The sequence below is a fragment of the Engystomops pustulosus genome, chromosome 7 (assembly GCF_040894005.1).
Source record: "Engystomops pustulosus chromosome 7, aEngPut4.maternal, whole genome shotgun sequence".
Classification (NCBI taxonomy): domain Eukaryota; kingdom Metazoa; phylum Chordata; class Amphibia; order Anura; family Leptodactylidae; genus Engystomops; species Engystomops pustulosus.
The window spans coordinates 178,851,681-178,874,666 of record NC_092417.1 but is presented as its reverse complement, the minus strand read 5'-3'; the positions used below and the strand labels follow the sequence as shown (position 1 = coordinate 178,874,666).

The 22,986-nt window shown below is 52.5% G+C and overlaps 1 protein-coding gene across 1 annotated transcript in view; it reads right to left on the bottom strand.

Moving 5' to 3' along the window:
• Window positions 1-18,365, bottom strand: part of ABTB2 (ankyrin repeat and BTB domain containing 2) — a 94,336-nt gene extending 75,971 nt beyond the window's left edge. The window contains exon 1 of the mRNA XM_072119079.1: window positions 17,011-18,365. Coding sequence (XP_071975180.1) covers window positions 17,011-17,872 — 862 coding nt within the window. The 5' untranslated portion in view covers window positions 17,873-18,365. The remainder of the gene's footprint in view (window positions 1-17,010) is intronic.
• Between the last annotated feature and the right edge of the window lie 4,621 nt (window positions 18,366-22,986).

The following is a 22,986-nucleotide window of genomic DNA, read 5'->3' as shown; positions in this document are numbered from 1 at the left end:
ACTACTGGACCTCATACATCACTACTGGACCTCATACATCACTACTGGACCTCATACATCACTACTGGACTGAATACATCGCTAATGGACCTGATACATCACTACTGGACCTGATACATCACTACTGGACCTCATACATCGCTACTGGACTAGATACATCACTACTGGACCTCATACATCACTACTGGACCTCATACATCACTACTGGACCTCATACATCACTACTGGACCTCATACATCACTACTGGACCTGATACATCACTACTGGACCTGATACATCACCACTGGACCTGATACATCACTACTGGACCTCATACATCACTACTGGACCTCATACATCACTACTGGACCTCATACATCACTACTGGACTGAATACATCGCTAATGGACCTGATACATCACTACTGGACCTGATACATCACTACTGGACCTCATACATCGCTACTGGACTAGATACATCACTACTGGAGCTCATACATCACTACTGGACCTGATAGATCACTACGGGACCTCATACATCTCTACTGGACCTGATAGATCACTACGGGACCTGATACATCACTACTGGACTAGATACATCACTACTGGACCTGATACATTACTACTGGACCTGATACATCACCACTGGACCTCATACATCACTACTGGACCTGATACATCACTACTGGACCTGATACATCACCACTGGACCTGATACATCACTACTGGACCTCATACATCACTACTGGACCTCATACATCACTACTGGACCTCATACATCACTACTGGACTGAATACATCGCTAATGGACCTGATACATCACTACTGGACCTGATACATCACTACTGGACCTCATACATCGCTACTGGACTAGATACATCACTACTGGACCTCATACATCACTACTGGACCTCATACATCACTACTGGACCTCATACATCACTACTGGACCTCATACATCACTACTGGACCTGATACATCACTACTGGACCTGATACATCACCACTGGACCTGATACATCACTACTGGACCTCATACATCACTACTGGACCTCATACATCACTACTGGACCTCATACATCACTACTGGACTGAATACATCGCTAATGGACCTGATACATCACTACTGGACCTGATACATCACTACTGGACCTCATACATCGCTACTGGACTAGATACATCACTACTGGACCTCATACATCACTACTGGACCTGATATATCACTACGGGACCTCATACATCTCTACTGGACCTGATAGATCACTACGGGACCTGATACATCACTACTGGACCTGATACATCACTACTGGACCTGATACATTACTACTGGACCTGATACATCACTACTGGACCTGATACATCACCACTGGACCTGATACATTACTACTGGACCTGATACATCACTACTGGACCTCATACATCACTACTGGACCTGATACATCACTACTGGACCTGATACATCACTACTGGACCTGATACATCACCACTGGACCTCATACATTACTACTGGACCTGATACATCACTACTGGACCTGATACATCACTACTGGACCTGATAGATCACTACGGGACCTCATACATTACTACTGGACCTGATACATTACTACTGGACCTGATACATCACTACTGGACCTGATACATTACTACTGGACCTGATACATTACTACTGGACCTGATACATCACTACTGGACCTGATACATCACCACTGGACCTCATACATTCCTACTGGACCTCATACATCACTACTGGACCTCATACATCACTACTGGACCTGATACATCACTACTGGACCTGATACATCACCACTGGACCTGATACATCACTACTGGACCTCATACATCACTACTGGACCTCATACATCACTACTGGACCTCATACATCACTACTGGACCTGATACATCACTACTGGACTGAATACATCGCTAATGGACCTGATACATCACTACTGGACCTGATACATCACTACTGGACCTCATACATCGCTACTGGACTAGATACATCACTACTGGACCTCATACATCACTACTGGACCTGATAGATCACTACGGGACCTCATACATCTCTACTGGACCTGATAGATCACTACGGGACCTGATACATCACTACTGGACCTGATACATCACTACTGGACCTGATACATTACTACTGGACCTCATACATCACTACTGGACCTCATACATCACTACTGGACCGGATACATCACTACTGGACCTGATACATCACTACTGGACCTGATACATCACTACTGGACCTGATACATCACCACTGGACCTGATACATCACCACTGGACCTGATACATCACCACTGGACCTCATACATCACCACTGGACCTGATACATTACTACTGGACCTGATACATCACTACTGGACCTCATACATCACTACTGGACCGGATACATCACTACTGGACCTGATACATCACTACTGGACTGAATACATCGCTACTGGACCTGATACATCACTAATGGACCTGATACATCGCTACTGGACCTGATACATCACTACTGGACCTGATACATCACTACTGGACCTCATACATCACTACTGGACCAGATACATCGCTACGGGACCTGATACATCACCACTGGACCTCATACATCACTACTGGACCTCATACATCACTACTGGACCTCATACATCACTACTGGACCTCATACATCACTACTGGACCTGATACATCACTACTGGACCTCATACATCGCTACTGGACTAGATTTATCACTACTGGACCTCATACATCACTACTGGACCTGATAGATCACTACGGGACCTCATACATCTCTACTGGACCTGATAGATCACTACGGGACCTGATACATCACTACTGGACTAGATACATCACTACTGGACCTGATACATTACTACTGGACCTCATACATCACTACTGGACTGAATACATCGCTACTGGACTAGATACATCACTACTGGACCTCATACATCACTACTGGACCTGATAGATCACTACGGGACCTCATACATCTCTACTGGACCTGATAGATCACTACGGGACCTGATACATCACTACTGGACTAGATACATCACTACTGGACCTGATACATTACTACTGGACCTGATACATCACTACTGGACCTGATACATCACCACTGGACCTCATACATTCCTACTGGACCTCATACAGCACTACTGGACCTCATACATCACTACTGGACCTGATACATCACTACTGGACCTGATACATCACCACTGGACCTGATACATCACTACTGAACCTCATACATCACTACTGGACCTCATACATCACTACTGGACCTGATACATCACTACTGGACCTGATACATCACTACTGGACTGAATACATCGCTAATGGACCTGATACATCACTACTGGACCTGATACATCACTACTGGACCTCATACATCGCTACTGGACTAGATACATCACTACTGGACCTCATACATCACTACTGGACCTGATAGATCACTACGGGACCTCATACATCTCTACTGGACCTGATAGATCACTACGGGACCTGATACATCACTACTGGACCTGATACATCACTACTGGACCTGATACATTACTACTGGACCTGATACATCACTACTGGACCTGATACATCACCACTGGACCTGATACATTACTACTGGACCTGATACATCACTACTGGACCTCATACATCACTACTGGACCTGATACATCACTACTGGACCTGATACATCACTACTGGACCTGATACATCACCACTGGACCTCATACATTACTACTGGACCGAATACATCACTACTGGACCTCATACATCACTACTGGACCTGATACATCACTACTGGACCTGATACATCACTACTGGACCTGATACATCACCACTGGACCTCATACATTACTACTGGACCTGATACATCACTACTGGACCTGATACATCACTACTGGACCTGATACATTACTACTGGACCTCATACATCGCTACTGGACTAGATACATCACTACTGGACCTGATAGATCACTACGGGACCTGATACATCACTACTGGACCTGATACATCACTACTGGACCTGATACATCACTACTGGACCTCATACATCACTACTGGACCTGATAGATCACTACGGGACCTGATACATCACTACTGGACCTCATACATCACTACTGGACGAGATAGATCACTAGGGGACCTGATACATCACTACTGGACCTGATACATTACTACTGGACCTGATACATCACTACTGGACCTGATACATCACCACTGGACCTCATACATCACCACTGGACCTCATAAAATATTTACAAAGGAAGAAAAATCAAATGAAAAAATGTTACAATTCTAAATAAAATACAAAATAACATAAAATAATAACAATAAACAAATATATTAAATAAAATTAAAACAGAAATGTAACAAAAGATAAATAAATAAGTAGATACTTTTATAATGTCAGTCTTAAAGGAAACCTACCATTTAGAATGGCAGGGGTAAGCAGTAAGTACCGAGCACCAGCTCACCCTGACCTCACCCTGAGCTGGTGCTCGGTACTTACTGCTTACCCCTGCCATTCTAAATGGTAGGTTTCCTTTAAATCATCTCTTTTCCTGCCTCCTGGGTCTCTGCCCTCTCTCCGGGGTCTCTGCCCCCTGTCCTGGGTCTCTGCCCCCTGCCCTGGGTCTCTGCCCTCTCTCCTGGGTCTCTGCCCTCTGTCCTGGGTCTCTGCCCTCTCTCCGGGGTCTCTGTCCTCTCTCCGGGGTCTCTGCCCCCTCTTCTGGGTCTCTGCCCCTGCCCTGGGTCTCTGACCTCTCTCCTGGGTCTCTGTCCTCTCTCCGGGGTCTCTGCCCCCTCTTCCGGGTCTCTGCCCTATCTCCTGGGTCTCTGCCACCTGTCCTGGGTCTCTGCCCCCTGTCCTGGGTCTCTGCCCTCTGTCCTGGGTCTCTGCCCTCTCTCCGGGGACTCTGCCCCCTCTTCTGGGTCTCTGCCCCCTGCCCTGGGTCTCTGCCCCCTGTCCTGGGTCTCTGCCCCCTGTCCTGGGTCTCTGCCCTCTGTCCTGGATCTCTGCCCTCTTTCCTGGGTCTCTGCCCTCTGTCCTGGGTCTCTGCCCTCTGTCCTGGGTCTCTGCCCTCGGTCCTGGGTCTCTGCCCTCTCTCCGGGGTCTCTGCCCTCTCTCTGGGGTCTCTGCCCCCTGTCCTGGATCTCTGCCCTCTCTCCTGGGTCTCTGCCCCCTGTCCTGGGTCTCTGCCCTCTGTCCTGGGTCTCTGCCCTCTGTCCTGGGTGTCTGCCCTCTCTCTGGGGTCTCTGCCCCCTGTCCTGGATCTCTGCCCTCTCTCCTGGGTCTCTGCCCCCTGTCCTGGGTCTCTGCCCCCTGTCCTGGGTTTCTGCCCTCTCTCAGGGGTCTCTGTCCTCTCTCCGGGGTCTCTGCCCCCTATTCTGGGTCTCTGCCCCCTGTCCTGGGTCTCTGCCCTCTGTCCGGGGTCTCTGCCCCCTGTCCTGGGTCTCTGCCCCCTGTCCTGGGTCTCTGCCCCCTGTCCGGGGTCTCTGCCCCCTGTCCTGGGTCTCTGCCCCCTGTCCTGGGTTTCTGCCCTCTCTCCGGGGTCTCTGTCCTCTCTCCGGGGTCTCTGCCCCCTATTCTGGGTCTCTGCCCCCTGTCCTGGGTCTCTGCCCCCTGTCCGGGGTCTCTGCCCTCTCTCCTGGGTCTCTGCCCTCTCTCAAGGGTCTCTGTCCTCTCTCAGGGGTCTCTGCCCCCTCTTCTGGGTCTGTGCCCTCTCTCCTGGGTCTCTGCCCCCTGTCCTGGGTCTCTGCCCTCTGCCCTGGGTCTCTGCCCTCTGTCCTGGGTCTCTGCCCTCTCTCCGGGGTCTCTGCCCCCTCTTCTGGGTCTCTGCCCCCTGCCCTGGGTCTCTGCCCTCTCTCCTGGGTCTCTGCCCCCTCTTCTGGTTCTCTGCCCTCTGTCCTGGGTCTCTGCCTTCTGTCCTGGGTCTCTGCCCTCTGTCCTGGATCTCTGCCCTCTTTCCTGGGTCTCTGCCCTCTGTCCTGGGTCTCTGCCCTCTGTCCTGGGTCTCTGCCCTCTGTCCTGGGTCTCTGCCCTCTCTCCGGGGTCTCTGCCCTCTCTCTGGGGTCTCTGCCCCCTGTCCTGGGTCTCTGCCCTCTGTCCTGGATCTCTGCCCTCTTTCCTGGGTCTCTGCCCTCTGTCCTGGGTCTCTGCCCTCTGTCCTGGGTCTCTGCCCTCGGTCCTGGGTCTCTGCCCTCTCTCCGGGGTCTCTGCCCTCTCTCTGGGGTCTCTGCCCCCTGTCCTGGATCTCTGCCCTCTCTCCTGGGTCTCTGCCCCCTGTCCTGGGTCTCTGCCCTCTGTCCTGGGTCTCTGCCCTCTGTCCTGGGTCTCTGCCCTCTCTCTGGGGTCTCTGCCCCCTGTCCTGGATCTCTGCCCTCTCTCCTGGGTCTCTGCCCCCTGTCCTGGGTCTCTGCCCCCTGTCCTGGGTTTCTGCCCTCTCTCAGGGGTCTCTGTCCTCTCTCCGGGGTCTCTGCCCCCTATTCTGGGTCTCTGCCCCCTGTCCTGGGTCTCTGCCCTCTGTCCGGGGTCTCTGCCCCCTGTCCTGGGTCTCTGCCCCCTGTCCTGGGTCTCTGCCCCCTGTCCGGGGTCTCTGCCCCCTGTCCTGGGTCTCTGCCCCCTGTCCTGGGTTTCTGCCCTCTCTCCGGGGTCTCTGTCCTCTCTCCGGGGTCTCTGCCCCCTATTCTGGGTCTCTGCCCCCTGTCCTGGGTCTCTGCCCCCTGTCCGGGGTCTCTGCCCTCTCTCCTGGGTCTCTGCCCTCTCTCAAGGGTCTCTGTCCTCTCTCAGGGGTCTCTGCCCCCTCTTCTGGGTCTGTGCCCTCTCTCCTGGGTCTCTGCCCCCTGTCCTGGGTCTCTGCCCTCTGCCCTGGGTCTCTGCCCTCTGTCCTGGGTCTCTGCCCTCTCTCCGGGGTCTCTGCCCCCTCTTCTGGGTCTCTGCCCCCTGCCCTGGGTCTCTGCCCTCTCTCCTGGGTCTCTGCCCCCTCTTCTGGTTCTCTGCCCTCTGTCCTGGGTCTCTGCCTTCTGTCCTGGGTCTCTGCCCTCTGTCCTGGATCTCTGCCCTCTTTCCTGGGTCTCTGCCCTCTGTCCTGGGTCTCTGCCCTCTGTCCTGGGTCTCTGCCCTCTGTCCTGGGTCTCTGCCCTCTCTCCGGGGTCTCTGCCCTCTCTCTGGGGTCTCTGCCCCCTGTCCTGGATCTCTGCCCTCTCTCCTGGGTCTCTGCCCCCTGTCCTGGGTCTCTGCCCTCTTTCCTGGGTCTCTGCCCTCTGTCCTGGGTCTCTGCCCTCTCTCCGGGGTCTCTGCCCTCTCTCTGGGGTCTCTGCCCCCTGTCCTGGATCTCTGCCCTCTCTCCTGGGTCTCTGCCCCCTGTCCTGGGTCTCTGTCCCCTGCCCTGGGTCTCTGCCCTCTCTCCTGGGTCTCTGCCCTCTCTCAGGGGTCTCTGTCCTCTCTCAGGGGTCTCTGCCCCCTCTTCTGGGTCTGTGCCCTCTCTCCTGGGTCTCTGCCCCCTGTCCTGGGTCTCTGCCCTCTGCCCTGGGTCTCTGCCCCCTGTCCTGGGTCTCTGCCCTCTGTCCGGGGTCTCTGCCCCCTGTCCTGGGTCTTTGCCCCCTGTCCTGGGTCTCTGCCCTCTGCCCTGGGTCTCTGCCCCCTGTCCGGGGTCTCTGCCCCCTGTCCTGGGTCTCTGCCCCCTGTCCTGGGTTTCTGCCCTCTCTCAGGGGTCTCTGTCCTCTCTCCGGGGTCTCTGCCCCCTATTCTGGGTCTCTGCCCCCTGTCCTGGGTCTCTGCCCCCTGTCCTGGGTCTCTGCCCTCTGTCCGGGGTCTCTGCCCCCTGTCCTGGGTCTCTGCCCCCTGTCCTGGGTCTCTGCCCCCTGTCCTGGGTCTCTGCCCCCTGTCCTGGGTTTCTGCCCTCTCTCCGGGGTCTCTGTCCTCTCTCCGGGGTCTCTGCCCCCTATTCTGGGTCTCTGCCCCCTGTCCTGGGTCTCTGCCCCCTGTCCGGGGTCTCTGCCCTCTCTCCTGGGTCTCTGCCCTCTCTCAGGGGTCTCTGTCCTCTCTCAGGGGTCTCTGCCCCCTCTTCTGGGTCTGTGCCCTCTCTCCTGGGTCTCTGCCCCCTGTCCTGGGTCTCTGCCCTCTGCCCTGGGTCTCTGCCCCCTGTCCTGGGTCTCTGCCCTCTGTCCGGGGTCTCTGCCCCCTGTCCTGGGTCTCTGCCCCCTGTCCTGGGTCTCTGCCCTCTGCCCTGGGTCTCTGCCCCCTGTCCGGGGTCTCTGCCCCCTGTCCTGGGTCTCTGCCCCCTGTCCTGGGTTTCTGCCCTCTCTCAGGGGTCTCTGTCCTCTCTCCGGGGTCTCTGCCCCCTATTCTGGGTCTCTGCCCCCTGTCCTGGGTCTCTGCCCCCTGTCCTGGGTCTCTGCCCCCTGTCCTGGGTCTCTGCCCCCTGTCCGGGGTCTCTGCCCCCTGTCCTGGGTCTCTGCCCCCTGTCCTGGGTCTCTGCCCCCTGTCCTGGGTTTCTGCCCTCTCTCCGGGGTCTCTGTCCTCTCTCCGGGGTCTCTGCCCCCTATTCTGGGTCTCTGCCCCCTGTCCTGGGTCTCTGCCCCCTGTCCGGGGTCTCTGCCCTCTCTCCTGGGTCTCTGCCCTCTCTCAGGGGTCTCTGTCCTCTCTCAGGGGTCTCTGCCCCCTCTTCTGGGTCTGTGCCCTCTCTCCTGGGTCTCTGCCCCCTGTCCTGGGTCTCTGCCCTCTGCCCTGGGTCTCTGCCCCCTGTCCTGGGTCTCTGCCCTCTGTCCGGGGTCTCTGCCCCCTGTCCTGGGTCTCTGCCCCCTGTCCTGGGTCTCTGCCCTCTGCCCTGGGTCTCTGCCCCCTGTCCGGGGTCTCTGCCCCCTGTCCTGGGTCTCTGCCCCCTGTCCTGGGTTTCTGCCCTCTCTCAGGGGTCTCTGTCCTCTCTCCGGGGTCTCTGCCCCCTATTCTGGGTCTCTGCCCCCTGTCCTGGGTCTCTGCCCCCTGTCCGGGGTCTCTGCCCTCCCTCCGGGGTCTCTGCCCCCTGTCCTGGGTCTCTGCCGTCTCTCCGGGGTCTCTGCCCCCTGTCCGGGGTCTCTGCCGTCTCTCCGGGGTCTCTGCCCCCTGTCCGGGGTCTCTGCCCCCTGTCCGGGGTCTCTGTCCTCTCTCCGGGGTCTCTGCCCCCTGTCCTGGGTCTCTGCCCTCTCTCCGGGGTCTCTGCCCGCTCTCCTCGGTCTCTGGGGCTCTGTCTCTGCTTCGTGTTTGGGTTGTAATTGCTTTCATATATTTCTGGTTTTGGCCCGGCTGGGACTTGTAACATCTGGACTGTAGACTCTGGGTAACAGCAGTGGAAGCCGCCACTGTTCTCATGTACACAATGAACAAGACTGGAGGCTCCAGGGGAGAGAGCTAGAGGCGACACTAGGGGGCGATACTAGGGGGGCGATACTAGGGGGCGATACTAGGGGGCAATACTAGGGGGCGACACTAGGGGGGCGATACTAGGGGGCGATACTAGGGGGCGACACTAGGGGGGCGACACTAGGGGGGCGATACTAGGGGGCGACACTAGGGGGCGATACAAGGGGGCGACACTAGGGGGCGATACTAGGGGGCAATACTAGGGGGCGATACTAGGGGGCAATACTAGGGGGCGACACTAGGGGGGCGATACTAGGGGGCAATACTAGGGGGCGACATTAGGGGGGTGACACTAGGGGGGCGATACTAGGGGGCGACACTAGGGGGCGATACAAGGGGGCGACACTAGGGGGCGATACTAGGGGGCAATACTAGGGGGCGACACTAGGGGGCGATACTAGGGGGCGACACTAGGGGCGACACTAGGGGGGGCGATACTAGGGGGGTGATACTAGGGGCGACACTAGGGGGGGCGATACTAGGAGGCGACACTTGGGGGCGATACTAGGGGGCAATACTAGGGGGGGCGACACTAGGGGGCGATACTAGGGGGCAACACTAGGGGGGCAATACTAGGGGGCGACACTAGGGGGGCGATACTAGAGGCGATACTAGGGGGCGATACTAGGGGGGCGATACTAGGGGGCGATACTAGGGGGGCGACACTAGGGGGGCGATACTAGGGGGGCGACACTAGGGGGCGATACAAGGGGGCAACACTAGGGGGGCGATACTAGGGGGCGACACTAGGGGGCGATACAAGGTGGCGACACTAGGGGGGGCGATACTAGGGGGGCGATACAACGGGGCGACACTAAGGGGCGACACTAGGGGGCGACACTAGGGGGCGACACTAGGGGGCGACACTAGGGGGCGATACTAGGGGGCGACACTAAGGGGCGACACTAGGGGGCGATACAATGGGGCGACACTAGGGGGACGATACTAGGGGGGCGATACTAGGGGGCGATCCATCCACAATCCTCATCTATTACCCTGGAGAGGGGCCCTGGAGGAGTGTCTCCTGTCCTGGAGGACTCAGCATGTCCATAAAGCCCATTCATCCCTGTGAACAGATGTAATGCTTCATCTCCCCTGTGGTGGTGCTGCAGGGAACTGGCTTAGGGGAGGCTATTGGAACCTGTCATCAGGTAAAAATGACCTTCCTGGTGACAGGTTCCCTTTAACCATTTCCTATCTATGACAACTTTAGCGATTGTTGGTAGGGAATCACAATGATAAACATAGGACATAGGACTGTTTGATTTACGATAGTCTAGAGCTGTGATGGCTAACCTATGGCACTGGTGCCAGAGGTGGCACTCAGAGCCCTTTCTGTGGGCACTCAGGCCATCACCAGAGATGACTCCAGGTATCTTCCTGCAGTGCCAGACAGCCCAGGACTTGCTGTGCACAGAGGTATATTAAAGTGACAGCGCTACCTGGGACTATTTCTGCTTTATTGGTGTCCTCAGGTGCTGGTATCAATGAGAGCTGTGACAGAGAAGGGAGTATAAATCACTAATTACATTTCTGTGTTGGCACTTTGCGATAAATAAGCGGGTCTTTGTTGCAGTTTGGGCACTCGGCCTCTAAAAGGTTTGCCATCACTGGTCTAGAGTGTTGTTAAACGAGGTCTCTAGTTTACAACCCTCACTGTCTGACATTCTATAATACAGGGGGTCTCCATTGGAGAGTGGATACAAGAGCGTCTCTCCCCTGGAGGACCAGTCCTGTCCCGTATTACAGTGATCTGAATGGACGACGTGTACTACTTCCTTTCTCCTGCGGGGGAGCTGTGGGGATACAGAACACGTCTCATTGCCACATTCTCACACAGATCAGATCACTGGAGGTCACAGCAGGGGCTCGCTATATGAACAACTACTGTAGGTCCATTGTAACACAGGGGGATTGTCCAAGGCGGAGGACCCCTTTAAGCAATAACTGAGCTATAGATCCAGTATTTGGGAATGAAGGATTCATTATGTTGTGCAATGTGTAGTCCAGACCTGTTATTATGCTCTATTACTTTGGGTCCAATTTTGCTCGCTGTGTCCCTTTAATTAAAGGGACGTAGCGGTGGTCTGTAGCACCTGTGTTTATTCACCACCTTATGAAGAAATCTATACAGCGGCGCTTTGTCTTCCTCGTCTTTGTAATGTATGGAATAAGATGTGAGGACCCCTCTGTCTATAGGTTCTACACACAACCGATCCCCCTGTAGGTCCTGTTTATCCAGGTGGATATGGCGGCTTTCACATCCAGCACCATGCAAGGATCCGCGGATCCTTCTATAGGGACCTTGTCTGGACTCGTCTTCTCCGTTCTCGCTCTTTGATCTCTGATTTCTTTAAGACTCCACATAAAATCTTACACCCTGCAACAATGTATCAGATCTGAAGGGATGAGACGGAATTCTCTGTATATGAGGGAATTGCTAGTCATGCAAGTTTTTAGGATAGACCTTAAAATGCGGAACCTCCCGAGTCACCTCCCGAGTCACCTCTAGGCTCACAATTTACCACTGCACTTGCAGAACTACAACTCCCAGCATGCAAGATCAAGACTAAAGCCTACAGCCTGTCAGGGCATGCTGGGAGTTGTAGTATTGCAACCACTGGAGAGATATAGAAAGTAAAGAATCAAAGCCTACCATTGTCAGGGCATGCCGGGAGTTGTAGTACTGCAATAGCTAGAGGGCCATAGATTGTCAGTCACTGACATACAGTATATGACATGCTGGGAGTTGTAGTACTGCAAAATCTAGAGGGCCATAGATTGCTGGAATAACTAGAGAGCGATAGGACCCCGAAAATAAGGCAATAACGAGTGTCGTCCGCGCTGCGATGCCAGGGGGTCAGTCTAAAGACAACATATGCAAAGTGCTGGGCACACAATGGCACCGGGCCCCATATGTCACCCACACAATGCCCCCGTCTGCCGGTGTCACCTCCGCTATTTACATACATCAATATTCAAGTCGCCTGAGGACGGAGATAATAACATTATTAGGGGGAGAGGGGGGGGGACTATAATAAGATGCGAGGGTGATAATTAATTCCGGGCTATTATAATCCTCATCTGTGTACAGGAGAAGTGCCAGACACATCACTTATTACCTCTGATTGACAGCCTGAAGGTGAACGGCAAGGACTCCCCAGAGCCCCTAGGAGATAATACACACTAGAGATAGACCAGAACCACACAGCGACTTGTACAAAAGTTGTGCAAAATGAAGCAATTGCATTCTAGAAGAAGTTAATGTTGCACAATGACGCAAATTACCTGATATCTGCATTCGTTTCTATTAGAGAAGGGTTAATGTCCATCTCAACGAATTGTGTAAAAGTTGCAGTGAGACGCAAACATATTGCAAATCATTTCTGTGGTCCCAAATGTTCCACAACACTTTTGATTGACTTTCCAGAGGTGAATGGCGATGACTCCTAAGAGCTACTGCAAGATAATACGCACTAAAGGAAAGATGTAAAAGTCGCTGTGCGGTTCTCAGACCAATGTCTGGCAAGGGAAAAAAAAAACTTTCAACAACTTTTTCTGTGGTTTATAAGAAGTGAAGGATGCACGATGGCGCAGGTTGTCTGATATTTACATTGGCTGCTGCCCCATGTACAATATTGTGTAAAAGTCGCAGTGAAGCGCAATCGGTCACACATGTTACATGTCATTTCACTGATCACAGATACCTACCCCATATATAAGTTCTTATTGGCATTTCAGAAGTGAAAGCTGAAGACCTCTAAAAGCCACTTGGAGATAACAGACACACAAGAGACAGATTAGAACCGCACTGCGACTTGTTCCAGACTATATCAATGTCAAGAGGTTGTGCCAAATTAAACTTTTACAAAACTTTTCCTGTAGTTTATAAGAAGTTAAAGTTGCACCAGGGTGCACATTGTCAAATATTGACGTTGGGTTCTGTTAGAGAGCAACTGGTTCCTCGTGTAGATCATTGTGTAAAAGTTGCAGTGAGACGCATTTGGTCACGTCATTTCTATGGTTACAAATGTTCCTTATCGTATTTTAGGGCTTATTGGCATTTCAGACGTGAAAGCTGAAGACTTCTTAAAGCCACTCAGAGATATAACGCAAGCAAGAGATAGATTAGAACCGCACTGCAACTTGTACCAGATTATATTTATGTTAAGAGGGCTGCACAAAATGAAACTTTTCCACAACTTTTCCTGTCTATAAGAAGTTCATGTTGCATGATGGCGCAGATTGTTGATATCACTATGGGGTTCTGCTCTAGATCATCTGGTGCCCAAGGAACAGTATTGTGAAAAGTTGCAATGAGACGCATTGGGTCCCAAATTTACTATATCATATATTAGTTCTGATTGACAGCCCGGAGGTAGAACCGGAAAACCTCTTGAAAGCACGAGATAGGCTAGAACCGCACAGCGACTTGTAACAGAATGTAACAATGTCAAAATTTCAAGAGGGTGGAGAAAAAATATTTTTTTAGTCTACTTTTAGTCTACAAGAAATTCATGTTGCATGAAGACGCTTATTTTATGATATTTACATTAGGCTCTGCAGCCGATGCCCATATACACGATTATGTAAAAGTTGCTGTGAGACGCATTAGGTCACCATGTTAAATGGTGAAATTGGGACATGCAGAACTGTGATACATGGATTTATATCCCAGGATTATATATTTTCCAAGCACACTGGGGGTTTCCTAACACTGCTGTGCCCTGAACTGTCTGTAGCCAGTGTTATGTATTGTCCTTGGAGAGATGTGTAATCAGACCTCACACTGCTGTGCTCTGTGCTCTCTGCAGCCAGTGTTATGTATTGTCCCTGGAGAGATGTGTAATCAGACCTCACACTGCTGTGCTCTCTGCAGCCAGTGTTATGTATTGTCCCTGGAGAGATGTGTAATCAGTCCTCACACTGCTGTGCTCTGTGATCTCTGCAGCCAGTGTTATGTACTGTCCCTGGAGAGATGTGTAATCAGACCTCACACTGCTGTGCTCTGTGCTCTCTGCAGCCAGTGTTATGTATTGTCCCTGGAGAGATGTGTAATCAGACCTCACACTGCTGTGCTCTGTGCTCTCTGCAGCCAGTGTTATGTATTGTCCCTGGAGAGATGTGTAATCAGACCTCACACTGCTGTGCTCTGTGTTCTCTGCAGCCAGTGTTATGTATTGTCCCTGGAGAGATGTGTAATCATACCCCACACTGCTGTGCCCTGAACTGTCTGTAGCCAGTGTTATGTATTGTCCCTGGAGAGATGTGTAATCAGACCTCACACTGCTGTGCTCTGTGCTCTCTGCAGCCAGTGTTATGTATTATCCCTGGAGAGATGTGTAATCAGACCTCACACTGCTGTGCTCTGTGCTCTCTGCAGCCAGTGTTATGTATTGTCCCTGGAGAGATGTGTAATCAGACCTCACACTGCTGTGCTCTGTGCACTCTGCAGCCAGTGTTATGTATTGTCCCTGGAGAGATGTGTAATCAGACCTCACACTGCTGTGCTCTGTGCTCTGTGCAGCCAGTGTTATGTATTGTCCCTGGAGAGATGTGTAATTAGACCTCACACTGCTGTGCTCTGTGCAGCCAGTGTTATGTATTGTCCCTGGAGAGATGTGTAATCAGACCTTTGTTATTAGTAGCAGCAGGACTGTGAAATGGGATTGTAGCATATCCAATGTTTCCTCACATTGCTGTTCCCTGTGCTCTCTGCATTGAGCTGCTCCACAGCCCCTTCCCTATAGTAAGCTTCTAGTTGAATACCAAGGCAGACATTTCGAGCAGAGCGGACGGGACGTTGAGCATTTCATTGCAGAGAGGGGCACAGCAGTGTGAGGACACCCCCCAGTGCAATTGTAGAAGCTACAGTCCTGGAATATGAACCCATATATCACAGTCCTGCTGCTATTGACAACTTACACAAAGGTCTGATTACACATCTCTCCAGGGACAATACATAACACTGGCTGCAGAGAGCACAGAGCACAGCAGTGTGAGGTCTGATTACACATCTCTCCAGGGACAATACATAACACTGGCTGCAGAGAGCACAGAGCACAGCAGTGTGAGGTCTGATTACACATCTCTCCTGGGACAATACATAACACTGGCTGCAGAGAGCACAGAGCACAGCAGTGTGAGGTCTGATTACACATCTCTCCAGGGATAATACATAACACTGGCTGCAGAGAGCACAGAGCACAGCAGTGTGAGGTCTGATTACACATCTCTCCAGGGACAATACATAACACTGGCTGCAGAGAGCACAGAGCACAGCAGTGTGAGGTCTGATTACACATCTCTCCAGGGACAATACATAACACTGGCTGCAGGGAGCACAGAGCACAGCAGTGTGAGGTCTGATTACACATCTCTCCAGGGACAATACATAACACTGGCTGCAGAGAGCACAGAGCACAGCAGTGTGAGGTCTGATTACACATCTCTCCAGGGACAGTACATAACACTGGCTGCAGAGAGCACAGAACACAGCAGTGTGAGGTCTGATTACACATCTCTCCAGAGACAATACATAACACTGGCTGTAGAGAGCACAGAGCACAGCAGTGTGAGGTCTGATTACACATCTCTCCAAGGACAATACATAACACTGGCTGCAGAGAGCACAGAGCACAGCAGTGTGAGGTCTGATTACACATCTCTCCAGGGACAATACATAACACTGGCTGCAGAGAGCACAGAGCACAGCAGTGTGAGGTCTGATTACACATCTCTCCAGGGACAGTACATAACACTGGCTGCAGAGAGCACAGAGCACAGCAGTGTGAGGTCTGATTACACATCTCTCCAGGGACAATACATAGCACTGGCTGCAGAGAGCACAGAGCACAGCAGTGTGAGGTCTGATTACACATCTCTCCAGGGACAATACATAACACTGGCTGCAGAGAGCAGAGAGCACAGCAGTGTGAGGTCTGATTACACATCTCTCCAGGGACATTACATAACACTTTCTGCAGAGAGCACAGAGAACTGCAGTGTAAGGACACACCCACAGAACACTTAGAGAAGCTATAATCCTATAATAAAAATCCATACATCACAATCCTGCTGCTGCTAACAACATACAAAGAGGTTTAAAAAACATCCAGGGACGATACCTGCTTGGTCACACCTACTGACAGTCCCCTTGATGTATCCTTGCACTGAGTTGCCATCCTCTACATGTATGATGGTGCCAGGCTTCTAACCATGGCACCTAAGGGCAGTCAGAGGTGGTTGATCTTCAGGCTGCAACTCAGCGCAGGTGACCATCCATGTCTATACTCTGCTCTAGTAACATTAACCCCATAGTGGTCCATCCTTCTGTCTACACTCTATATGGGACCACCAACCCTGGAACCATCCATACCCAAAGGAGGATCTCAAGGGTGTGGAGCAGGGACTATGAGTGAGACCTCCACCTCTCCGCACATACATACCCCACTGTTATCCTAACATTGCACCCCCGACAGAGAAGAGTCTGTCAGCAGAACACAAACTTGTAGCTGTCAATCACCATGTTGCCAAATTCTCCATCCTCACCCTATAGGTTATATATAGAAGAGCTCTCCTTAGAGGCCTCCTAAGATCACAGGACCATGTGAGTATCTAGATAAGATCTGGATTGTGTCTTACCATTGGCGTTCTTCCCGCAGATTAAGTGCTCGTAGGGCTGCAGGACCCCCCAGACTTCAGCCTCGTTGTTGATTGCCATCTCCAGGGCTTCCAGAGATATCTCTACCCCGTCTGACCCTTGACTTGCTAGGACGCGGCTTCTTATTTCTTCCAATAAGTTCTCCATGCAAGCGGTCAAGCAGATAGCCGCGTAGCCATGGATCCGCACCGATATTCTAGTGTCCACCATCCACCGGAAGAACCTGCCCACCGATAAGGAAAGTCCACACCGAGTCGACTTCCCTTGGCGTAGTCCATCACCGGCACTCATGCTGTAGAGGGACAGTGCCCGAACGGTGGCCAAGGTGCAGCTCTGGGACAGTGCCCAGCTAAGGATGAGCTTCATGGCGCTCTGGATCTCATAACGCGTGCACTTGGCATGGAGGACGCTCAGGCGTTGGGCTTCCCGGGAGATCCTTATGAGAGGTCTTCTCAACAAGACCGACATTCTCCTGACCGCATCTTGGGAGAATTCCCACTTAATCCCACCATCTACTTTACCTGTTCTGAGCAGCTTTCCAATATCCTCATCAGTCCATGGAAAATCCTCCAGCTCAGGAAGGCGGTGGCACCTGGAGAACATGTCCACTACATCGGGGTCTTCTGTAAGAGCTGTATTCATAGTGTCCCAGCTGCTATTTCGACTATTCATGGATCCCGAGTAGTACCACCAATTCCCACGGTGTTGAGAAGATGCCAAGGGCTGCGAGCTGGATTTCGAGGATGAGAGGCTGAGAGACCTGCAGGAGTCCTCTGCCCCATATCCAGAGTCCAACGTGAGGTCCTCCAAGGTCTTGAGGGTAGAGCTATAGATCCCAGCCATGGGTACGGAGATTAGAATCCAAAAGGGAGAAGAACTGGCAGAAATCCTGGTCTTTAGTGCAAGCTGCAACACCTTGGGAGATGGATCTTACGCATCAGAAGGAAGCAGGATAGAAGCAGGGATTTGGTGGCCATATTCAAAGGTGAGGGGAGAGAAATCCAGAGCACTTGTGATGGTGGGAGCTGAGGTCTCCTCCAGGACACTTGTGATGTTGGTGAAGTATTGTGGAATAATGGGAGCCAAGGTCCTCTCCTGGGCACCAGTGATGGTGGTAAAGCTTTGTAGGAGCTGAGGTCTTCTCCAGGACACTAGTAATGGTGGTGAAGCTTTGTGGAGTGATGTGAGGTCCTCTCCTGGGCACCAGTGATGGTGGTGAAGCTTTGTGGAGTGACAGGACCTGAGGTCCTCTCTGGGACACCACTGACGGTAGAGAAGCTTTATGGAGTTTAGGGAGCTGAGGTCTTCTCTAGAACACTATCTACAGGACACTAGTGATGGTGGTGAAGCTTTGTGGAGCTGAGGTCTTCTCCAGGACACCAGTGATGGTGGTGAAGCTTTGTGGAAGCTGAGGTCTTCTCCAGGACACCAGTGATGGTGGTGAAGCTTTGTGGGAGCTGAGGTCTTCTCCAGGACACCAGTGATGGTGGTGAAGCTTTGTGGAGTGACGGGAGCTGAGGTCTTCTCCAGGACACCAGTGATGGTGGTGAAGCTTTGTGGAAGCTGAGGTCTTCTCCAGGACACCAGTGATGGTGGTGAAGCTTTGTGGGAGCTGAGGTCTTCTCCAGGACACCAGTGATGGTGGTGAAGCTTTGTGGGAGCTGAGGTCTTCTCCAGGACACCAGTGATGGTGGTGAAGCTTTGTGGGAGCTGAGGTCTTCTCCAGGACACCAGTGATGGTGGTGAAGCTTTGTGGGAGCTGAGGTCTTCTCCAGGACACCAGTGATGGTGGTGAAGCTTTGTGGAGTGACGGGAGCCGAGGTCTCCTCCAGGACACCAGTGATGGTGGTGAAGCTTTGTGGGAGCTGAGGTCTTCTCCAGGAAACCAGTGATGGTGGTGAAGCTTTGTGGAGTGACGGGAGCTGAGGTCTCCTCCAGGACACCAGTGATGGTGGTGAAGCTTTGTGTAGTGCCGGGAGCTGAGGTCTTCTCCAGGACACTAGTGATGGTGGTGAAGCTTTGTGGGAGCTGAGGTCTTCTCCAGGACACCAGTGATGGTGGTGAAGCTTTGTGGGAGCTGAGGTCTCCTCCAGGACACCAGTGATGGTGGTGAAGCTTTGTGGAGTGACGGGAGCTGAGGTCTCCTCCAGGACACTAGTGATGGTGGTGAAGCTTTGTGGGAGCTGAGGTCTTCTCCAGGACACCAGTGATGGTGGTGAAGCTTTGTGGGAGCTGAGGTCTTCTCCAGGACACCAGTGATGGTGGTGAAGCTTTGTGGGAGCTGAGGTCTTCTCCAGGACACCAGTGATGGTGGTGAAGCTTTGTGGGAGCTGAGGTCTTCTCCAGGACACCAGTGATGGTGGTGAAGCTTTGTGGGAGCTGAGGTCTTCTCCAGGACACCAGTGATGGTGGTGAAGCTTTGTGGAGTGACGGGAGCTGAGGTCTCCTCCAGGACACCAGTGATGGTGGTGAAGCTTTGTGGAGTGACGGGAGCTGAGGTCTTCTCCAGGACACCAGTGATGGTGGTGAAGCTTTGTGGAGTGACGGGAGCTGAGGTCTTCTCCAGGACACCAGTGATGGTGGTGAAGCTTTGTAGGAGCTGAGGTCTCCTCCAGGACACCAGTGATGGTGGTGAAGCTTTGTGGAGTGACGGGAGCTGAGGTCTTCTCCAGGACACCAGTGATGGTGGTGAAGCTTTGTAGGAGCTGAGGTCTCCTCCAGGACACCAGTGATGGTGGTGAAGCTTTGTAGGAGCTGAGGTCTTCTCCAGGACACCAGTGATGGTGGTGAAGCTTTGTGGGAGCTGAGGTCTTCTCCAGGACACCAGTGATGGTGGTGAAGCTTTGTGGGAGCTGAGGTCTTCTCCAGGACACCAGTGATGGTGGTGAAGCTTTGTGGGAGCTGAGGTCTTCTCCAGGACACCGGTGATGGTGGTGAAGCTTTGTGTAGTGACGGGAGCTGAGGTCTTCTCCAGGACACCAGTGATGGTGGTGAAGCTTTGTGGAAGCTGAGGTCTCCTCCAGGACACCAGTGATGGTGGTGAAGCTTTGTGGAGTGACGGGAGCTGAGGTCTTCTCCAGGACCAGGCAGCTCTGACTCTTTCGTCCAGATGGAGAAGCTTTCTGTAAACTTCTTTCAGCTCCCTTTCACAGAGATCAGTCTGTATGCTAATTTCTCCACCTCTGCGGCCAATCAGGATGCTCCAGGGGAGGAGCCGCCCCTGAAATCAAATCCAAGCAGCTCCAGATTCCGGCCAGACCTCAGGCGGAGCTGATACCTTTGTGTAAAACTCCTGGGGTCCCCTTATCAGATGTGAGCCCCCCCCAGACATGGCCATAACATTCCCATATTCCAGGGGGTGATGGATTTTTCCAGCATTTCAGGTCTCACTCCGTCCCTCATGTAGATTTTAGGATTTCACGAATCTCCCAGTACAAAGCGTGCACATTCCTCCAGCGCTGGCAGACACCCCCCTCCCCCCTCACCGAAATCCAGATCTGCACCCAGGTTTGTGGCTTGGCAAGAAGTTAGAAAGAGCGGAGATTCCTGTTCTGGAATTTTGGATTCCTGCAAATTTAATTCAATGGGGCGTGAATAGAGTGTAAGCTCTTGTGCTACGGTGAAGTATTCGCAGGACGGGGGATGGGGGGTATATGGGGCATTTCTGTCTCATAGGTAGGTCTCATACGCCTATAGGATATCCAGAGCCCTTATATGACTGTGTGCATGAGCCCTTAAAGGGGATGTCAGGATGTACCCTTTAAGAGAGTACTATAATAATTTTCTATTTGCTGATTTGAGGGGGCCGGGGGCAGATGGATAGGACCCCCATGATCATGAGAATGGGGTCCCCAGTACCCCTGATGGATCAGTTAGTCGTCCATATAGGGACACTCCATTTATTCTCAATTGATTAATAGATATTGATAACGTCATATTCCAAGACGAGAGAGAAGGGGGAACCGTACCCCCACATACAAGTGGTTCCTCCGCTATAGTACACAGCGCCACTCTCTGCCATGTGGTCACTTCTGGTACTGCAGCATGGCAATGGAGTTACAGATGGTGCTATGCGTAGCACTGCAACTCCCGACCAGCAGCGGGCACTGATGATTGGAACCCCCCCCCCCCTTCCCAAAAAAAAACCAAACTAATCTTCTCTTTTTTTTAACTAATTACAGTCTATTGCTCTCTGTTATCAGTTTCTTTTTCAGGCTCCTTCGCTGCAGTACACAGCGCCACTCTTTCCCTCTGTGGTTGTGCCTGGTACTGCAGCCCCATTCACTTGAAGGGAGTTGAGTTGTGATACCAGACGTGGATAGATGATGACCCTGGAGGTTATTTACTGTACAATCCTGCAGGAATCAGCCTCATCCTCAGTCTATTGTTCTCTGTTATCAGTTTCTTTTTCAGGCTCCTTCACTGCAGTACACAGCACCACTCTTTCCCTCTGTGGTTGTGCCTGGTACTGCAGCCCCATTCCCTTGAAGTTCTGATACCAGACGTGGGTAGATGATGATCCTGGAGGTTATTTACTGTACAATCCTGCAGGAATCAGCCTCATCTTCAGTCTATTGTTCTCTGTTATCAGTGGGATCACGGACTATACCGGCAGCATTAGCAGAGGGTCTTTATATCATTCTATCCTCAGCGTTTGCTTGTGGTGCCCCCTAGTGGTCACTATGATTATTGACCCGGTACCTAATCAGGAGATACGATAGCGCCACCACGGCCGTGGATCTGCTCCGTGTAGTCGGAGGACATCGAGGCCACGCAGGACGTTTACTACAAGTCGCCTTATGCACTGGGGGTAATAATTATGGCGGATCTTGGGTCATTCGTGGAGATAACTTAAAGAGACTCCGCTCACTTAAAGGGCGACTCCAGCAGAAACAGCGACACAACTGTTCACAGGCTGCAGCAGGTATTGCAGCTCAACTCCATTAGAGAGAATGGGGTTAGGATGCAATACCACACAGGACCTCTGCACAGATGTGGCGCTGTCCTCAGCCCCCAATGTGGCCGCAGATGTGAAGGAATAGGTGGGCACTGGATGTGACACCCGCCTCACCTTCGAGGAGACCTAGAGCAGGGTCACAGCCGTCATCATGGTCACAAGAAGAGTCGCTCATTGTAAACAACATCCTATAATGGCTCCAGCTAATGGGGGCTCAGCATGTGCCAAGAGGGTCTATCATAGGGGATTCCAGAATCGTCCGAAAAATAAAGAATGTCATGTGATCAGAACATGTGACTGCAAATACATTATATTGTATAATATCCCCAAGATCAGTCCATACAGGACACAACCAAAACACACAGGTAACAATGAATGATGCTTTTTATTAAAGAGGTTAATCCATGCCCATGTCTGGCGCTCTGTACAGAATCAGTCTCCTCCCCCCTCTACAGCTGCCAGGACAGGCTCTGCACAGAATCAGTCTCCTTCCCGCTCTACAGCTGTGGTGCCCAGGCTCTGTCCAGAATCAGTCTCCTTCCCCACTGGCAGCTGCTGGATCAGGCTCTGTACAGAATCAGTCTCCTCCCCCCTCTACAGCTGCCAGGACAGGCTCTGCACAGAATCGGTCTCCTTCCCCCTCTACAGCTGCCAGGACAGGCTCTGCACAGAATCAGTCTCCTTCCCGCTCTACAGCTGTGGTGCCCAGGCTCTGTCCAGAATCAGTCTCCTTCCCCACTGGCAGCTGCTGGATCAGGCTCTGTACAGAATCAGTCTCCTCCCCCCTCTACAGCTGCCAGGACAGGCTCTGCACAGAATCAGTCTCCTTCCCCCTCTACAGCTGCCAGGACAGGCTCTGCACAGAATCAGTCTCCTTCCCCCTCTAGAGCTGCTGGGGACAGGCTCTGCACAGAATCAGTCTCCTTCCCCCTCTAGAGCTGCTGGGGACAGGCTCTGCACAGAATCAGTCTCCTTCCCCCTCTAGAGCTGCTGGGGGTGC